Genomic DNA, 15,586 nt, shown 5'->3' with positions numbered 1-15,586 from the left:
ATGCTCCCACCAAGGTGACAAGCGTGTCTCCAGGCGGGTTAGTGCAGGCATGAGGAGGCTGGTGTAGTGGCACCCAGCCCTGTGCCCCCACCCTCCAGCCATCCCCCTTGGTGCCACCCATGAAGCAGCCTGCTTCTGGATGCGCTTGCACCCTGCTGGTGTTGGTGGTGCCTGGCTGGTTTGGGTGCCCAAGCCATGTTGTTTCTCTGGTGAGATTCATGGAGTCCCTCTGCCCTGGCATGTGTCCCAGGAAAGTTTTGCTGCAATACCCAAGTGTGTGAGTGGATCAGGGTATATGTACAGGAACTGAAGGGCAGTCCACATGTGAGTGTGTCCATGGGTGTCTGTGGTGATGTATGTGTACCACAATCTATGCATAGGCTGTTGTGTGTCTCCCTATGTTATCAGGCACCTTTCCTGAGCTGTGCCCAGCACTCCGGCACAAGGAGAGCGCAGTCTCAGCTCCCCTGGGCAGTCAGGGCTGTGCCTGGGGATAGCCATCCATGCCCACAGAACAGGAGAACAGGTCCTACACCAGCTGAGCTACCTGACCCATGCCAAGCAGTGTCCCCATTCCACATGTATCACAGCCCCCAGTATGTGCTCCCTGGCTCCCACCCCAGCACCCGGGAAGACCCAGGCCCCCCCTGTGAGTGCCCAGGACTATGCAGGCACAGCAGGCGAGGGTGGCAAGGTACCTGAGCATGGCCAGCAGGGCCGGGGTACACAGCCACTGCAGGGGGCCACTGCTGGGCTACAAATCTCCTTCCTGGGCCCCCCCGTGGCAGAGCGGCTCACGATATTTATGTTGGGGATTTATCTGCAATGCAGTTTAATATTCCCGGACCCTTGCGTGTGGGTGTGTGAGCACATAACCCCCTCCTCATGCCACCCTGTGGCAACCCTATGCCCACCCTCTCACCCGTGGCCTCCCTGTCTCCTCCTGTCCACACACGGCCCTTCTGCCTTGCACCCACCCTGCCAGGACGGGACGGCTCTCCCCCACACCTCAAGAGTGCCCGGACCCGGCGTGAGCCGCCGGGATACGCCTGGCACATGCCACCGGCCGTGCCCCTCCTGGGTGCAGGGCTGCCAGGGGGTGGTAGCAGGGTCCCCGGACGGGGGGTGCCAGGCAGAGTGTCACTACAAGCCCCTGTGCCAGTACCCGGGGTGGGGGGCCGGGGACGCCCCTGCCCCGGCTCCCCGCCCGTGGGGATGAGGTAAGGCTGGCGGGCGGCACAGGGCTGCTCTATTTGCATAATAATCTCGTTAATGGAGCCTGGCCTGCGGGAGAGCGGGGCTGGAGGCACCACCCTCTCCCCGCCCCGCCGCCTCCCTCCGGTCCCGCCGCTCCGCCAGCCGCGGCGCGGGGCGCGGAGCGCGGGGAGCGCAGCCGGACGGTCAGTGCGGGGCCGGCTAGACAGCAGCCCCGCGCAGCCTTCTGACAGCCCCCGAGCAAGACGGTGAGCACTCCCGAGCACCCCTCGAGCATCCCGGGCAGCATCTCCGAGCATCCCGGGCAACGTCACCTGAGCATCCCGGGAGCATCCTCCAAGTGTCTTGGTGAGCAGGCGGTGAGCGATCTCGAGCATCCGCGGACATCCCGGGCAGCATCCCGGGAAACATCCCCCCCCAGTACCTCGGGGAGCACTCCGGGGAGCACCCCGGGGAGCACCGCGAGCAACCCGGAGAGCGCTCCCCGAGCCTGCCGGCGAGCACCCCGCGATCATCTCCCAAATATCCCGGGCATCATCCCCGGGAGCTCTTCCCGAGCATTGCTCGAGCAACCCTCGAGCATCCCCCGAGCACCACAGGCATCATCATCCCGGTGAGCACCTTCTGAGCATCTCTCGAGCATCCCGATAAGCACCTCCCGAGCATCCTGTGCAGCATCTTCCTAGCATTCCGGGTAGCATTTCCCTCTAATCCTGGGCAGCGTCGCCCAGGCACCCCCGAGCATCTTCCGAGCATCCCGGGCAGCTCCCCCCACTGCCTCCCTTCCCCCCCAACCTCCCGACCCCCCCGCGCTGCACCGGTGCCCGCTGCCAGCTCCGTAAACTTTCTGGCGGCGGCGGCATCTCCCCGGCACGGGCACCGCCGGGTTGCGGCGCCGGGGCACAACTTTGCCCAAGTTGCGGTGGAAGCAGGGGCCGCCAGGCTCGGCGGGGCTCCACTGCGGGGTTACCGGCTACCTCCCGAGCGGCTCTTTGTCCCCAGCCTGTTCTCTCCCACCTGCAAATCCTGATGCCATTGTGCACTGAGCAAAGATTTGGGTTCCTTTTTGAAATTTCCCCCACAACCCATCATGCCCCCACCCTTCTTTCACCATGGGCAGACCACCTCCCTGTCACAGCAGAGAAGGGTTGGGTGGGTGGTGGTGGGGGAAGTGGTGGGAAATGACTGCGATGTCCATGGGGTTCATGGCTCCCCCCTAGACATCACACACCGCACCACAATTTGACACAGCGCAATGCAACACGGTGCACCACCACCCAACCCAACACAATGCAACGCAACACCACACGCCACAGCGCAATATGATGCAACCCAATGCAGGGCCACATAACCTGACATAGTCTGTGAGACCCCAACCCCACATCTTCCCCCAAATCTACCCAAAGCCCCTCAGATCTCCCCAAAGCCTTTCTTCCTCAGGCTTACCCTTCTCTGTACCCCCCACTCAAAGTGACTGGCAGCTCTGTGTCCCCTCTGGCCAGAAAGGGCTCACATGGTGCAGGTTGGGCTTGCTGGACCACCCCGGTCACCCACCCAGGCTGGGTGCTTGTGCTGGGTGCGCTGGGTCAGTGGGGGTGTGTGGGATGGAGCTCTTCCAGAGTATGAAACCCTCCCAGGGTCATGCCGCAGGACCTTACCCTCTCACCAGATGGGCTGGCAGAGGGGACAGCCATGCAGCAGACCTGCTATGGAGCTTCTGGCACCAGAGCCAGTCACCATGCTACCAGTGGGGCATACAGGCAGGGACAGTGATGCAGGCAGCAATGACGGCGAGAAGCAATCCCCCTCTCCTTGCTCCTCCCAACCTCCCCCCCCCTCAACCACCTCCTCTGCCTTTTCCAGGACCTTCCTGACTCACTGGAGCACTATCCACCTCCTCCCTATGGTGGACATGGCTCCAGCATGAACCGTGGGACGCTGGAACCTACTTCCCACTTGCCCTGAGCCCCCTGTACCCACACTGTCAGTGGGGAGCCCCATCCCCGGCCATGGAGAAGACTTACTCATTGACAGCCCACTACGACGAGTTTCAGGAAGTGAAGTATGTGAGCAAGTACCAGAGTGGCACCTTGCCCAATGGCTTCGCCCTCCAGCTGGGCACTGGGGCCAAGAAACGCCGTGGGGGTCTGCCGCGCTGGAGCCGCCGGGAGGTCTGCCTGCTCTCAGGGCTGGTGTTTGCAGCAGGGCTCTGCGTCATCTTGACATGCATGTTGATCCTCAAGTACCTGGCAGCTGAAGGGGACAGCTACTGCCTGGAGGGGTGCCAGGAGAAGAAGGCCTTCCTGCGGGCGTCCCGCTTCCTCAGCGCCAACATGGATGCTACCATTGACCCCTGCCAGGACTTCTACTCCTTTGCCTGCGGTGGCTGGCTCCGGAGACATGGCATCCCTGAGGACAAGCTGGTGTACGGCACCATCGGGGCCATCGCTGAGCAGAATGAGGCCAAGCTGCAGGCACTGCTCAGCCGCCCTGTGAGGCGCCGAGCCCCCACCTCAGCTGAGAGAAAGGTCAAGGAGTTTTTCCGCTCATGCCTGGACCAGGCTGAGATTGACCGGCTGGGCCCACGGCCCATGCTGGAGGTAATCGGGGAGTGTGGTGGCTGGGATGCCCCTGCAGGCCATGGGGAGCTCAATGAGCTGCTCTACAAGACACAGGGTGTCTACAGTGCTGCTGTGCTCTTCTCCCTGACTGTCAGCCTGGACGAGAGGAACACCTCCCGCTACGTCATCCGGGTGAGGGCACCCTGCTCCTGGGGCTGCTGACCCCCCAGCCACCCACCTGTGCCAGTGATAACCCCCCCAAGGTGCCACTGTCCTTGTGGTGATACTGGGTGCCTGCCTGGTGTGTGTGTGGGCTGGGCTGCAGCAGGCAGCTGGGCTGTGAACAGGCCCTGTCCCTGGGAACCCCCCCATCTCCCCACCATGGGACCCCAGTGTCAAGCTGCTGTAGGGTGAGGGTGGCACCTTCAGGGTGGGGAGGCAGGATGTAGAGCAAGGCAGTGCTGCCTGCCTAGGTGCTGGGGACATCCCAGTGAGACACCAGGGTCTCCAGAGTGCCAGAGGCCAAGCCCTTCACTTTGGCATCCTGGCTGCCATCTACACGCAGGGGCCAAACCCAAGGAGGTGACAGGGGGATGCCTGCTGGCATCACAGCACCAGACCAGGGCAGTTGCTCATGGCTTTGTTAGACTTCCCCACCCCTGCCAGCCTGTGTTCCTCACACTGTGGTGCCACTAGGGCATGGGCGGGCTTTGTCTGGGTGGCCAAGTCTCAATCACCCTTGTGGGTGTGGGAGTGTGCTGGTGGGTACTATAGAGGCATAGCACTGGCTTGGTGGGGATGTCATGGTGGGCACGATGATGGACAGGGAGGGTCATGGTGATGGCACAGCGGTGGGGGCAAAGCAACGGCACAGTGGTGGACACAGAGGGGACGTGGGGGTGGGAATAACAGGAACATGGTGGCCATAGAGGGAGGGGGGGGAGGGGTATGGTGCTGGTGTAGTGGGGACGAGGTGCTGGGGACAGTGGGGGGACTAAGTGTTACGGATGAACCGCCCCGTTCCCTGTGAGCTGGTGGGACTGGGGGGTGGATGTGAAAGGAGTGAGCGTGTGGGGGGAGGGGAGGGCCCGTGCGGCGCTGGCGGGCGTGTGTACACTAGAGGGAGTGTGTGCACAGGGAAAGGGTGGGCGGGTGGCGGGGCTGAGCTGGGGGTGCGGGAAGAGACAGGTGTGACAGACAGGGTTGGGTGCCAGGGTGTCATGGGGCACGCCTGTGGAGTGTCAGGATGTGATGGGGTGACAGGGGAGCGAGTGTGCAATGGGCTTGAGTGTGACGGGGGTGTGTGAGTGTGACAAGGGGGTGTATGAGGAACCGGGGGGGCAAGGGGGTGAGGGCCAAAGGGGTGTAAAGGGGAGGTTGTGAGATGGGGGGGGGGAAAGCTGGGGGTGTGTGGGGCAGTGCTGCAGCTGTGCACATGAAGGGGTGGGGTGGTGCGGTTGGATACAGGAGGAGGGTGAGCCAGAGAGAAAAGAGGGGACAGCCTCTGTGTGTGTGCCTGGAGAGGGGGTGTGCTAGCTGGTGCATGCATAAGGGTGTGAGGGGGTGAGCATGCATGGGATGAGAGGTGTTGCACATTGGGCGGGGATGTGCAAATGTAGAACATGCTGCCCTGGGACACGGTATTGTTACCATCCCTGGAGGTGTTTAGAGGTGCAGATGTGGTTGGTCCTCAGGGACATAGTTTAGTGATGGATTTGGCAGTGCTGGGTTAACAGCTCGATGATCTTACACGCATAAGGGTGTGAGGGGGTGAGCATGCATGGGGTGAGAGGTGTTGCACAGAGGCAGGATCAGCTTGGGGCCACCATGGGGTTATGGGTAAGTTGGTGTGCCAGGTGTGTCAGGCCACGGAGCAGCACCCAGCCTATTGCATCCTCCTTGCTCCAGCACCCTCTAGTGAGAGGGAAACTGAGACATGGGACCTGCCCACAGACTGACCGACCACAGCTTTCAGGGCACCAAGGGCACCATGCAGTATGGGGGAAGGTGAGAGGTGCCTCACCCAGAACAAGCCCCCTACCCTGCTTACCTACTGCGCTCATCTTCCGCCAGATTGACCAGGATGGGCTGACTCTGCCTGAACGGACCCTCTACCTGGGGCAGGATGAGGAGAGTGAGAAGGTGAGAGGAGGCAACATGGATGCCATGGGGACATGAGAAGAAGCACCAGCATCCTGCATGGATGGCAGGCAGAGGGATCCCCCAATGCCAGCTGTGCCAGGGGTGTCTGCAGGGCAGTGTATGTAGTACTTAGTGTCCCTTTCCTTTTGCACAGATCCTGGCTGCTTACCGGGTGTTCATGGAGCGATTGCTCACCCTCTTGGGTGCTGAGCATGTGGAGCAGAAGGCCCAGGAGATCCTGCAGCTGGAGCAGCACCTTGCCAATGTGAATGAGATGCATGCCCTGGGCTTTGGGGTGCTCCTACCCAGTCCCCACCCAGTCCTTGGGCAGTCCAGTCACAGATCTTTGAGGACCTCAGTGCCTGGTTGTAAGGGACCCCATCCCAATTCCCTTGGGAACCTCCACTCCCAGACCCTGGAGAGTTTCATGCCTGGCCCCTGGGGATTCCACCTCCAGCCCCAATATCTTGAAAACCCCTAGAACCCCTCAGGACAATCACTCCAGACCTTGGGTGGGGACTCCCATATCCAGCTGTTGTGAACCCACTCCAGGCCTTTCAGGACTCCATTCCCATTTCTTGGGGACCCCAGTCTTGGCCCTGGGGGACCTCCATGCCCAACCCTCACATACCCCAACATCTTGGGTACCCCATGACTGCCCTTAGGGCCCCACTGGCAGAAGAGGGTTCCTGGGACAGGGAGCCATGGAAGATGTAGGTCAGTAGCCCCTCTTGCCCTGTCCCCTCTGTCCCTGTGCCAAACTCAAGGTAGGATGGTGACAGCTGTGCCAACCCCTTGCAGATCACAGTATCTGAGTACGATGACACACGGAGGGACATCAGCAGCATGTACCACAAACTGACCCTGGGTGAGCTGCAGCGCATCACCCCCACTGTGAGTACCCCTGGTGCCACCCCATGTGCCCTGTGCTCCACACTTGTCCCTTTCCCCCCTGCTCCATGCCCTTGCTTCTCTCCCACATAAGTCCATCTGAGGGGGATGAATCCACCCTGCACTTTCTGGGTGGGAAGTGGTGGTGGAAGCCCAAAGGGGCTTCCCTGCAGTGTGACACGGGGGGTGGGTGGGTGTCCCTGTGCCCTCTGACAGTGCTTACCTTGGCAGCTCAAGTGGAAGCGCTTGCTGGACCGTATCTTCCATGACAACTTCTCGGAGGAGGAGGAGGTGGTGCTGCTGGCCACTGACTACATGCACAAGGTGTCTGACCTCATCCGTGTGACGCCCAGCAGGTGAGGGGGGGCTGGGACCCCCTTTGCCTGGCACCTCTCCAGCCTGGCAGGGGTTTGGCAACAGGGGTGAGCACAGGGGGGCTGTGGCTGTTTCCCCTCCAACAATCCCTTTCTGAGGAAGCCAAGCTGGGCACTGGGATCCTGGGAAAGCTCCTGGAAGAAGGCACAGTTGTGAGATCCATAGCACCCTGGCTGTAGAGGAGCTGAGCACCCCTGTGCCAGAGGTCATCAGATTCACCACAGAGCAGGGAGGGACAGGGTGCCAGCCTGTGCCTGTGTCCCCACAGGACATGGCCACCCTTGCAGCCTGCCTAGTCCCTGAGCAGGAGTGTCCCCACTCAGCTCATGCTCCCCATCCTTCTTGTGTGCCTGGGGACATGTTCAGTGGGGGCAGGCCTGACCTTGCCTTCCTACACCAGGATCCTTCACAACTACATGCTGTGGCGCATTGTGGTGGTGCTGAGCGAGCACCTCTCCACCCCCTTCCGCGACGCCATCCATGAGCTCTCCAAGGAGATGGAGGGCAATGAGAAGCAGCTCGAGCCAGGAAAGATCTGCCTGAGCCAGGCCAACAAGCACTTTGGCATGGCCTTGGGTGCCCTCTTTGTCGAGGAGCACTTCTCCTCCACTAGCAAGGCTAAGGTAGGTGATGTTGCCTGCGGGTACAAAGCCACCACATCCCTCCTGTCACCTAGCCAAGGCATTTACCGTCACACAGCACCCTACTGAGGGCTGTCTAGCAGGATGACGGGTCATGAGGGTGCCATGCCAGCACCTGTGGTGACTCACCATAGGTGCAGCAGCTGGTGGAGGATATCAAATACATCCTGGACAGGCGTCTGGATGAGCTGGACTGGATGGATGAGGAGACACGGAGAGCAGCCAGGGCCAAGGTAGCCAGCTCCAGTATCCACCCCTGCCCTTGCACCCACCATGGCTTGGGGGCATGAACCCACTACTCACTTTGCCCACAGCTCCGGTACATGATGGTGATGATTGGATATCCTGATTTCCTGCTGAAGCCAGAGGCCATTGACAAGGAGTATGAGGCAAGGAGTGGCCCAGGTCTATGCAGGGACATGCAGATGGGCATGAGGAGCAGGGAGAGCGTCTCCACATCTTCCTCAGGGTCTGTGGAGATTGAGATGGGGAGATGCCACCACAAAGCAAGCAACCTCCTGGTAGCTTACTGTGTTCACCACTCACATGGCTGCAGCTACACAGGCAGTGCTATGCTGTCCCTTGGGTCTGGTCCCTTCCTCATATTACATAGCCTCAGAGCTCAGCCCCATCCTCAGCAAGGGCTGGGGGTGCTAGCATTGTCCAGGAACACCATCGAGGTGATAGAGCTGCATGCATGGGCACACATCATGGGACAAGAGGACACACATGTGCCACATCCAGCCCACAGCCATAACCGCATGTCCTCTGTCCCCAAGGCTCATGGTAGTGGGAAGAGGCCCCATCCCTGCTCTCCATGATCTTGGGGTTGGTATTCAGAGCTGGTACCCCCACTGATGTGGCTTTCCCCACAGTTCGAAGTGGGAGAGAAGACCTACTTCAAGAACATCCTCAACAGCATTGCCTTCAGCATCAGGCTCTCAGTGAAGAAGATCCGGCAGGAAGTGGACAAGTCTGCGTGGGTATCTTCTTGCCCCAGGGGGCACAGCACAGCCCCACCAATGCCCCCTCTCCCTGTGCCCAGGCACACCCTATTGGGGTTAGGCAGGAGGGCACAGGCAAGCAAGGAATGCCTCCCCTGTGTTCCCAGCTGTGCCAGCCCTGGTGCCTCCACAGCCTGGCACTGCTGTCTCCCCTTGCAGGTGGCTGCTGCCTCCCCAGGCGCTGAATGCCTACTACCTGCCCAACAAGAACCAGATGGGTGAGGCACTGCCCAGCTCCCTGGGACAGGGGTGTGGGGAGGGTCCCGGGGTGGGGGGGGAACAACGCAGGGTACCGGGTGATGCTGTGGGTGGGCACCAGGCAGGGTACCCCCACAACTGCAATGCTCTTCTGCATCCCCAGTGTTCCCTGCTGGCATCCTGCAGCCCACCCTCTACGACCCTGAGTTCCCGCAGTGAGTGTGGGCCTGGGGGGGGGGAGTTCCAGGGCAGGGGATGGGGGTACCAGGTGTTGGCGTCACCGCCATCCCTGTGGGCACTGTGCCTTCCACCCTCTCACCTCTGCTGCCCCTGCTGTTGCAGGTCTCTGAACTACGGTGGGATTGGCACCATCATTGGACATGAACTGACCCATGGCTATGATGACTGGGGTGAGGACACCCCCGCCCCATGCTGGGGTGCGAGGAGGGACACCTGGGCCCTTGGTGTGACTGGTGGTGGTGATTCCCTCTGCAGGGGGACAGTACGACCGGCACGGGAACCTGGTGCACTGGTGGACAGAGAGGTCCTACAGCAAGTTCCTGAAGAAGGCACAGTGTATTGTCAACCTCTATGACAATTTCACTGTCTACAACCAGCGGGTGAGAGCCCCTCACCTGCCAAGCAATGTCTGGGCACATGCTGGCCGTGGGGCTAGATGCCTGCAGGAGAGCATGGCTCTGCCTTGCCCAGCCCTGGGACCTGAAAATTCATCACATCTCAGCTGGGAAATTCCTCAGGGGGCCAGGGTGGACATGGGAGGATGCCTGGCTGGGAGGGACATCTTTGCCTATCCCATCATCTCTCCTCTCTCACCAGGTGAATGGCAAACACACACTGGGGGAGAACATTGCGGACATGGGGGGGCTCAAACTCGCCTACTACGTAAGTGTCCCCCCACTCTGGGCTGTCATGACTCTGTTAGGGCCATGGGGCAGCTGCTGATGCCATCTGCATCAGGTGGGCATGAGACACCCCACACTCCCATCCCCACCTTGCTCCCTGCATCAGGAAGTGGGCATGATCCTGCTTGTTTGTTGCTGGAGGGTTCAGGGAGGCATTTCGGGTGGGTTGAGGCGCTTCCCTCTGTGCTGAGGGCATCCCTTGTTCCCCAGGCCTACCAGAAGTGGGTACGGGAGCACGGCCCTGAGCACCCTCTGCACCACCTGAAATACACCCATGACCAGCTCTTCTTCATTGCCTTTGCCCAGGTGAGCCCCTGCTCTCCCCAAACATGACACACACCAGAGTGTAGGGGGTCACCCCGTGTGGGACCTGTGGCTCTGAGGGGGACTTGATGTCCATGGCCAGGAGCTGGGCTCAGCTCCATCAGCAGTTTCTGGGCACAGGGAACAGGGCTCAGCCCTGCAAGAAGCACCCTGCACAGCCCCACTACCCCTGGGGACTCCACAGCAACAAACATGTGTCCCCCAGCACCTCCCAGGCACCCCACAGTAACAAAGGTACATGCTTCCAAACTTCTAGGTCATGCAGCTCATACCTCCAGAAGACCCTACAGCAACAAACATGCCCCTGTGCTCTCCCATCTATACCACATACACAGATTCCTGGGAGACCCCAGAGTAACAAGCACAACCATTACTGTTCTCGTCCCCAGCAGCCTAAAAAGCCATTGTGCCCCAGTAGTTGCTAGGACTCCCTGATTCTGGTGGGTGCCAGGACCTGGGATGCCCCATCCATCTCACCCTCAGGGTCCTTTCTCCCCACAGAACTGGTGCATCAAGCGGCGATCCCAGTCCATCTACCTGCAGGTGCTGACAGACAAGCATGCCCCGGAGCACTACAGGTACCAGCTGGCCCCAGAATGAGGGGCACAGTGGGTGGCAGCCTTCCCCATAGCTGATGGTGCTGTGCAAAGTGGGGTGAGCACCCTCTGGGGTGCTGGCACCAGGTGGCTCTGGGTGCACATCCCTGGGGCAGGGGATGGGGTTCTGCTGTGATGGGTGGGTGCCACAAGTGGGGTACATGGCAGTGGCAGGGGAGGCAGGGGGCACCCATCTCTGACTTGCCCCCCTCTCCTGGCAGGGTCCTGGGCAGTGTCTCACAGTTTGAGGAGTTTGGACGGGTTTTCCACTGCCCAAAGAACTCCCCCATGAACCCGGTGCACAAGTGCTCAGTGTGGTGAGGCTCATTCCCCCCAGCAGGCTGGCACCCCCTTTCCACATCCCTGCCCTGTTACCATGTGCCCACTCCCCATCTCTGTCTTGCCTTCCTACTCTCCAGGCAAAGGGGACGCTGGGGGTCATCCCCCAAAGACAGGTGGAGAGGTGGGGGCAGCAGGGGGACACCTGGGGTGGGCATTGTCTCCTTCCCAGAGGCAGATGCCTCCTGCCCATCCCCTTCCTACCCCCTGCCCTGCAAACTTGGGGGGGTCCTGAGTTGCCATGGAAGAATGAGGCAGTGTAGGGCACCCCCTAAGCACCTGTGTAAACCCTCTTCTGCCCACCTATCCCAAACCTTCCCCCAGCCCTACCACATCCAGCCCAGCGCTGGTTGGGGCAGGGAGAAACAAAAGTTGCCATGGGGCTTCCCCATGCAAAAAGCCCCTCTGCCCGGTGTCCTCCTGGCACCCTCCATGCCAGCCCCATCCTGTCCCCACACCAGCCCTGCCAGCAGATGGGCACAGCTGGCAGGGCTCGGGGCAGGGTGATGCCAGCCTGCCCTGGGAGCGCGGGGACATGGACACCCGCTGTATTTTTCGTTGCTGTTTCTGGTCAATAAAGCACTGGATATGCTGGGAGGGTGCAAGGGGCTGTGGATGGGGGCTGCGTGGTGATGGGCAACAGCAGGCGGCACCCCACGCCCTGCCTGAACAGCATAGGGACCCACACACCACTTAACGTGCCTGTTCTACCAGCACCACACCGTACGTTTACTAAATACCAAGCACACCGTGTGAGTGCTGTAGGACCCCCCCATGCCCCCATGCCCAGGATTTGGCATGCTGCTGCATCCAGACAAGGAAGGCTCCAAAGTGCTGCCAGCCACCTATGGGTGCTGCAGCCATGGGGGGTCCAGCAGCACCTGTGGGGTGCCTTGGGGCAGTGGGATCAGGGGAAAAGTGGCAGGAGGAGGGTGGGCAGGAGCAGGACCAGATGGGTGGCATGGGTGCTGGTGGAAGAGTCCTGCTGAGGGCAGGCGGTGTAGGGGTCAAGGCAGGCAGCAAAGGCCATGGCGTGGGCCACATAGGTCTGCTCTTGCACCCCATGGAAGAGGTGGGCCATGGGGCCCTTTGCCAGGATAGCCACATCCTCTCCGCCATGGGTCTCAGAGTCGAGGGGCACAGCAGCCTGCTGCTTGTAGTTGAAGTCACCTGGGGAGGACAGAGAAGGGAGTGAGGGGGGCAGTGGTAGCCTTCCGCCCCATCCCACCTGGTCATGGTCCCTGTGTCCTCACTGGCTGTGCCATCGTCCACATTCGGCCGGTCAGTGCCCGGGTAGCCTGGCCCATTCCCATAGAGGATGGATGTGTAGTTCCTCTTGTCAGTGGCTTTCTTGGGGGCCAAACCTGGTGGAGCGATGGAGGAGGGGGTTGGAATCAGCCAAGGAACCCCCACATCACCACAGCCAGGGCACCCTGGATTTGGCAGCACTCAGCAGGGGGACATGCACTGCTCCCAGCAGGTGGGCAGAATCCTACCAAAGATGGAGGAACCACGCAGGGTGTAGCCACCAAAGGAGAAGACATGTGAGTGGTCAGCAGTGACAACAGTGAGGGTCTCCTCCTCATTTGTCAGGGTCTCTGCCTGCTTGATGGCCCAGTCGAATTCTACCGCCTCTGTCAGTGCCTTATGGGCTGAACCATCATGGTGGCCGTGGTCAATCCTGCCACCTGCAGATGAGCGATTATGGTGGGCTGGAGACCAATGGCAGCACCCCCAACTCTTACCCCCACCTTGGGATGTAGGACCCCACTTTCACCCGTCCCAGGGGCACTGGCTCTGACTTACCTTCCACAAAGAGGTAGAATCCATTACGGTTCCTACTCAGGATGGTGATGGCCGCCTTCACCATCTCAGTGAGCGACGGGTCCAAGGTGGGGTTACGCAACATGTTGAACTTCATGTCCCCGGGTTCAAAGAGACCTAGGAGGGGACACATAGGGAACAGCTTCAGTTTCTGCTTGTGTCCCACTGGATGTTGGGTCCTGGCACACAGGACAATTGTTACCCATCAAATAATTCACGTTGGGGTCAGCAACAGCAGCCAGCATCTCTGCCTTGTTCCAGACGTAGCGAGCACCCTGCAATAAAATAACACAGGAGGGTCAAGGGGTGCCCAGCCCTGTGCCCAAGGGTGATGGGCAGAGTCACATCTGTGTCACCCACCGGCCGTGCCTCCAGCCACATGTTGATGAGATTATTCCCATCCTCACGCATCCCATTCTCGGACCCATAGGTGGGATACTCGGGGTCTGGCGTCCCCATGGGGGTCATGTATTTCCGACCACCCCCCAGGATCACCTGGAAGGGTGAGACGGGTGGTGTTAGGGGGTGCTCAGGACGATCTGCCCTTGCTTCCCCTCCCCACGCATGGGTGCTCACGTTGATGTCAACATTGTGGACCAGCTGCCAGGCGATGTCCTTGCAGCCCTGGTGGCGGGCGTCCAAGGGCATGCTGGCATCAGCGTACCAGTCGCGGTTCACCACGTGGGCGTAGTTCCCCGAGGGTGATGCGTGCTGCACCCGTGTTGTCGTCACGATGCCCACTGCCTTCCCTGCCATCCCCCCAGATGTCAGGCCACAAGAGAAGCAAGATGGGGTCCCCCACCATCAAGCCCCAGGATGCTTGGAGAAGGTCAGCCCCTGGCTTTATGCCCCTTGTCCCTGTGGGGATTCGCCCTCGCCCTGCTGATTCATGCCCCTCGTTACCTGCTTTGCGAGCTCTCTCCAGCACTGAGACCACCTCGTTTCCTGCCGTGGTGTTGCACTGGGAGTGGCGGGCAGCTGCACTCAGCCCCACAGTCTCGTAGTTGCCCTTCACCCCACAGAGGTAGGCTGTGGCTGTCCCCGCGCTGTCAGGGACCTGGCGGTCCACATTGTACGTCTGACAAGGACATGTGCCAGGCTCAGGGCTGTTGGCAGAGACACCTGGTGGGGTCAACCCCTCAGCATCCCTTGCCATACTCTTTTGCTAACCCAAGGACAAGTGTGGGATGGGACCCTGTGCACCCCATATTTGCATCCTGGGATGCTTCTGTCCCACAGCCCCATGGGCATCACCTTTGCCCCACTCCCAGTGTGGTGAGGATTTACCTTGGAGAGAGCCACATAGGGGAAAGCATCGAGGGCAAGGGGGGTCTCAGGGCCCAGCTTCCCCTGCTGCTGCCCCTTTAGGATGCGGGTGGCTGTGATGGTGGGGATTCCAAATCCTGGATGAGGAGAAAATGTTTTAGTCACCCTCTGGATCAGGTACCCACTCCACAGGGCAGTGGCCTTACCAGCCTGCTCACCAGAACTCACCATCCCCAAGGAAGAGGATGAGGTTTTTGGCCTGACGTATTTTGGGCTGAATCTTCAAGGAGGCCTCAATGGCTGCAGCTGCCTGGTTGTTCCAGAAGGATGGCTTCTCCTCCTCCGCTGGGACAGGGCAGTATCTGTCAGTCCCAGAATCCCAGCACCCACATCTCTAGGGCACCCACATCCTAGGGACACCCACATCCCTGGTCATCCCCCCACTGGGGCATTCTCTTATATGGAACAAGTGGGTCAGGGTCCTGTTTGGGGTGAGGAAAGTCCATGTGGACTTTCATTTACCTACTGGCCCAGGGCAGAGAATGAGGTGGCAGAAAATGAGGTGGCAGAAAATGAGGCATAATGGGGAAAACTATCTGGCAGTTGGGATGCCAAGGGGAAGGTTACAGGCACCTTGCTCAGCCCCCCAGCCCAGAAGCAAGCAGTAAGCTCACCCCACAGGGGAAAATTGGCCCAAGGTCCCCAGAGAAGCAGGACTAACCCCCATTAACCCTTGCAAAGCCAGAGAGTCTCTTCAAACCCTCCCTGCAGATGGTCAGGTTGATGCCCTGCCAGATGCCCCACTGCCCTGACACCCACTGCATCTAGCCCAGCACCCTTCCCCATCCTTGTCCCCACCTGGGATGACAGCAGTGGTGAGCCCTGCCCAGAGACCCAGGCAGAGGGTGAGGGGTGCCAGGAGCTTCATCGTGAGATGCTGGTAGCCCAACATGACTGGCAGTGTCTGCAACTCTAGCAGAACTGGGGAGGGACTTTGGACCAGGACCAGCCCTTGTGGGGTGTGTTGAGGGGTTCAGCATGTTCCCAATAGCCTGGCATCCTTCCAGGCAGCCAGCGCAAAGGCCAGAGGGCTGGGCTGCAGACATCTCCTTGGCACACCATCTTACTGCTGCTTGGGGCACAGATACAGAAGTGAGGGGATGGGCAGTGCCTGGCAGGCATCATTCGCACTCCAACTGCAGTGCCAGGTGAGCACAGGCAGTGCTGACCATCAGATCTGGGGCAGCAAAGGTACCGGGAACTTTTGAGGGCAGTACTGGGAGCATC

General features: G+C 60.4%; 2 protein-coding genes across 2 annotated transcripts; one reads left to right on the top strand and one right to left on the bottom strand.

The window, feature by feature from the left end:
• The first annotated feature begins 3,083 nt into the window (after positions 1-3,083).
• ECEL1 (endothelin converting enzyme like 1) lies at positions 3,084-11,804 on the top strand. The gene is made up of 17 exons (XM_071752448.1): positions 3,084-3,968; positions 5,850-5,918; positions 6,073-6,183; positions 6,720-6,812; positions 7,041-7,165; positions 7,585-7,807; positions 7,960-8,058; positions 8,140-8,221; positions 8,708-8,804; positions 8,989-9,047; positions 9,191-9,242; positions 9,370-9,437; positions 9,523-9,647; positions 9,865-9,930; positions 10,161-10,256; positions 10,776-10,852; positions 11,092-11,804. The coding sequence occupies exons 1-17, from the start codon at positions 3,225-3,227 to the stop codon at positions 11,189-11,191; spliced, it is 2,286 nt and encodes a 761-aa protein (XP_071608549.1). The 5' UTR covers positions 3,084-3,224; the 3' UTR covers positions 11,192-11,804.
• A 98-nt stretch (positions 11,805-11,902) lies between these two features.
• LOC139799910 (intestinal-type alkaline phosphatase-like) lies at positions 11,903-15,310 on the bottom strand. The gene is made up of 11 exons (XM_071752447.1): positions 15,158-15,310; positions 14,528-14,644; positions 14,321-14,436; positions 13,937-14,111; positions 13,610-13,782; positions 13,394-13,528; positions 13,236-13,308; positions 13,016-13,150; positions 12,706-12,897; positions 12,463-12,573; positions 11,903-12,379 (listed from the first exon to the last, which is right to left on the bottom strand). The coding sequence occupies exons 1-11, from the start codon at positions 15,249-15,251 to the stop codon at positions 12,117-12,119; spliced, it is 1,584 nt and encodes a 527-aa protein (XP_071608548.1). The 5' UTR covers positions 15,252-15,310; the 3' UTR covers positions 11,903-12,116.
• Between the last annotated feature and the right edge of the window lie 276 nt (positions 15,311-15,586).

The sequence above is a fragment of the Heliangelus exortis genome, chromosome 9 (genome assembly GCF_036169615.1).
Source record: "Heliangelus exortis chromosome 9, bHelExo1.hap1, whole genome shotgun sequence".
Taxonomy (NCBI): domain Eukaryota; kingdom Metazoa; phylum Chordata; class Aves; order Apodiformes; family Trochilidae; genus Heliangelus; species Heliangelus exortis.
Note: the sequence above shows the minus strand (reverse complement) of the source record. Positions and strands in the feature narration are given on the sequence as shown.

What these genes read in the sequence shown, in the direction of transcription:
- ECEL1 (XM_071752448.1), top strand. Translation starts at nt 3,225, where the DNA reads ATGGAGAAGACTTACTCATTGACAGCCCACTACGACGAGTTTCAGGAA. An exon ending in TCACTGTCTACAACCAGCGG is followed by an intron (nt 9,648 to 9,864) that starts GTGAGAGCCCCT and finishes CTCTCTCACCAG; the next exon opens with GTGAATGGCAAACACACACT. An exon ending in TCTTCATTGCCTTTGCCCAG is followed by an intron (nt 10,257 to 10,775) that starts GTGAGCCCCTGC and finishes TTCTCCCCACAG; the next exon opens with AACTGGTGCATCAAGCGGCG.
- LOC139799910 (XM_071752447.1), bottom strand. Translation starts at nt 15,251, where the DNA reads ATGTTGGGCTACCAGCATCTCACGATGAAGCTCCTGGCACCCCTCACC. An exon ending in CCTATGTGGCTCTCTCCAAG is followed by an intron (nt 14,112 to 14,320) that starts GTAAATCCTCAC and finishes TGTCCTTGTCAG; the next exon opens with ACGTACAATGTGGACCGCCA. An exon ending in CAACGTGAATTATTTGATGG is followed by an intron (nt 13,151 to 13,235) that starts GTAACAATTGTC and finishes GTCCCCTCCTAG; the next exon opens with GTCTCTTTGAACCCGGGGAC.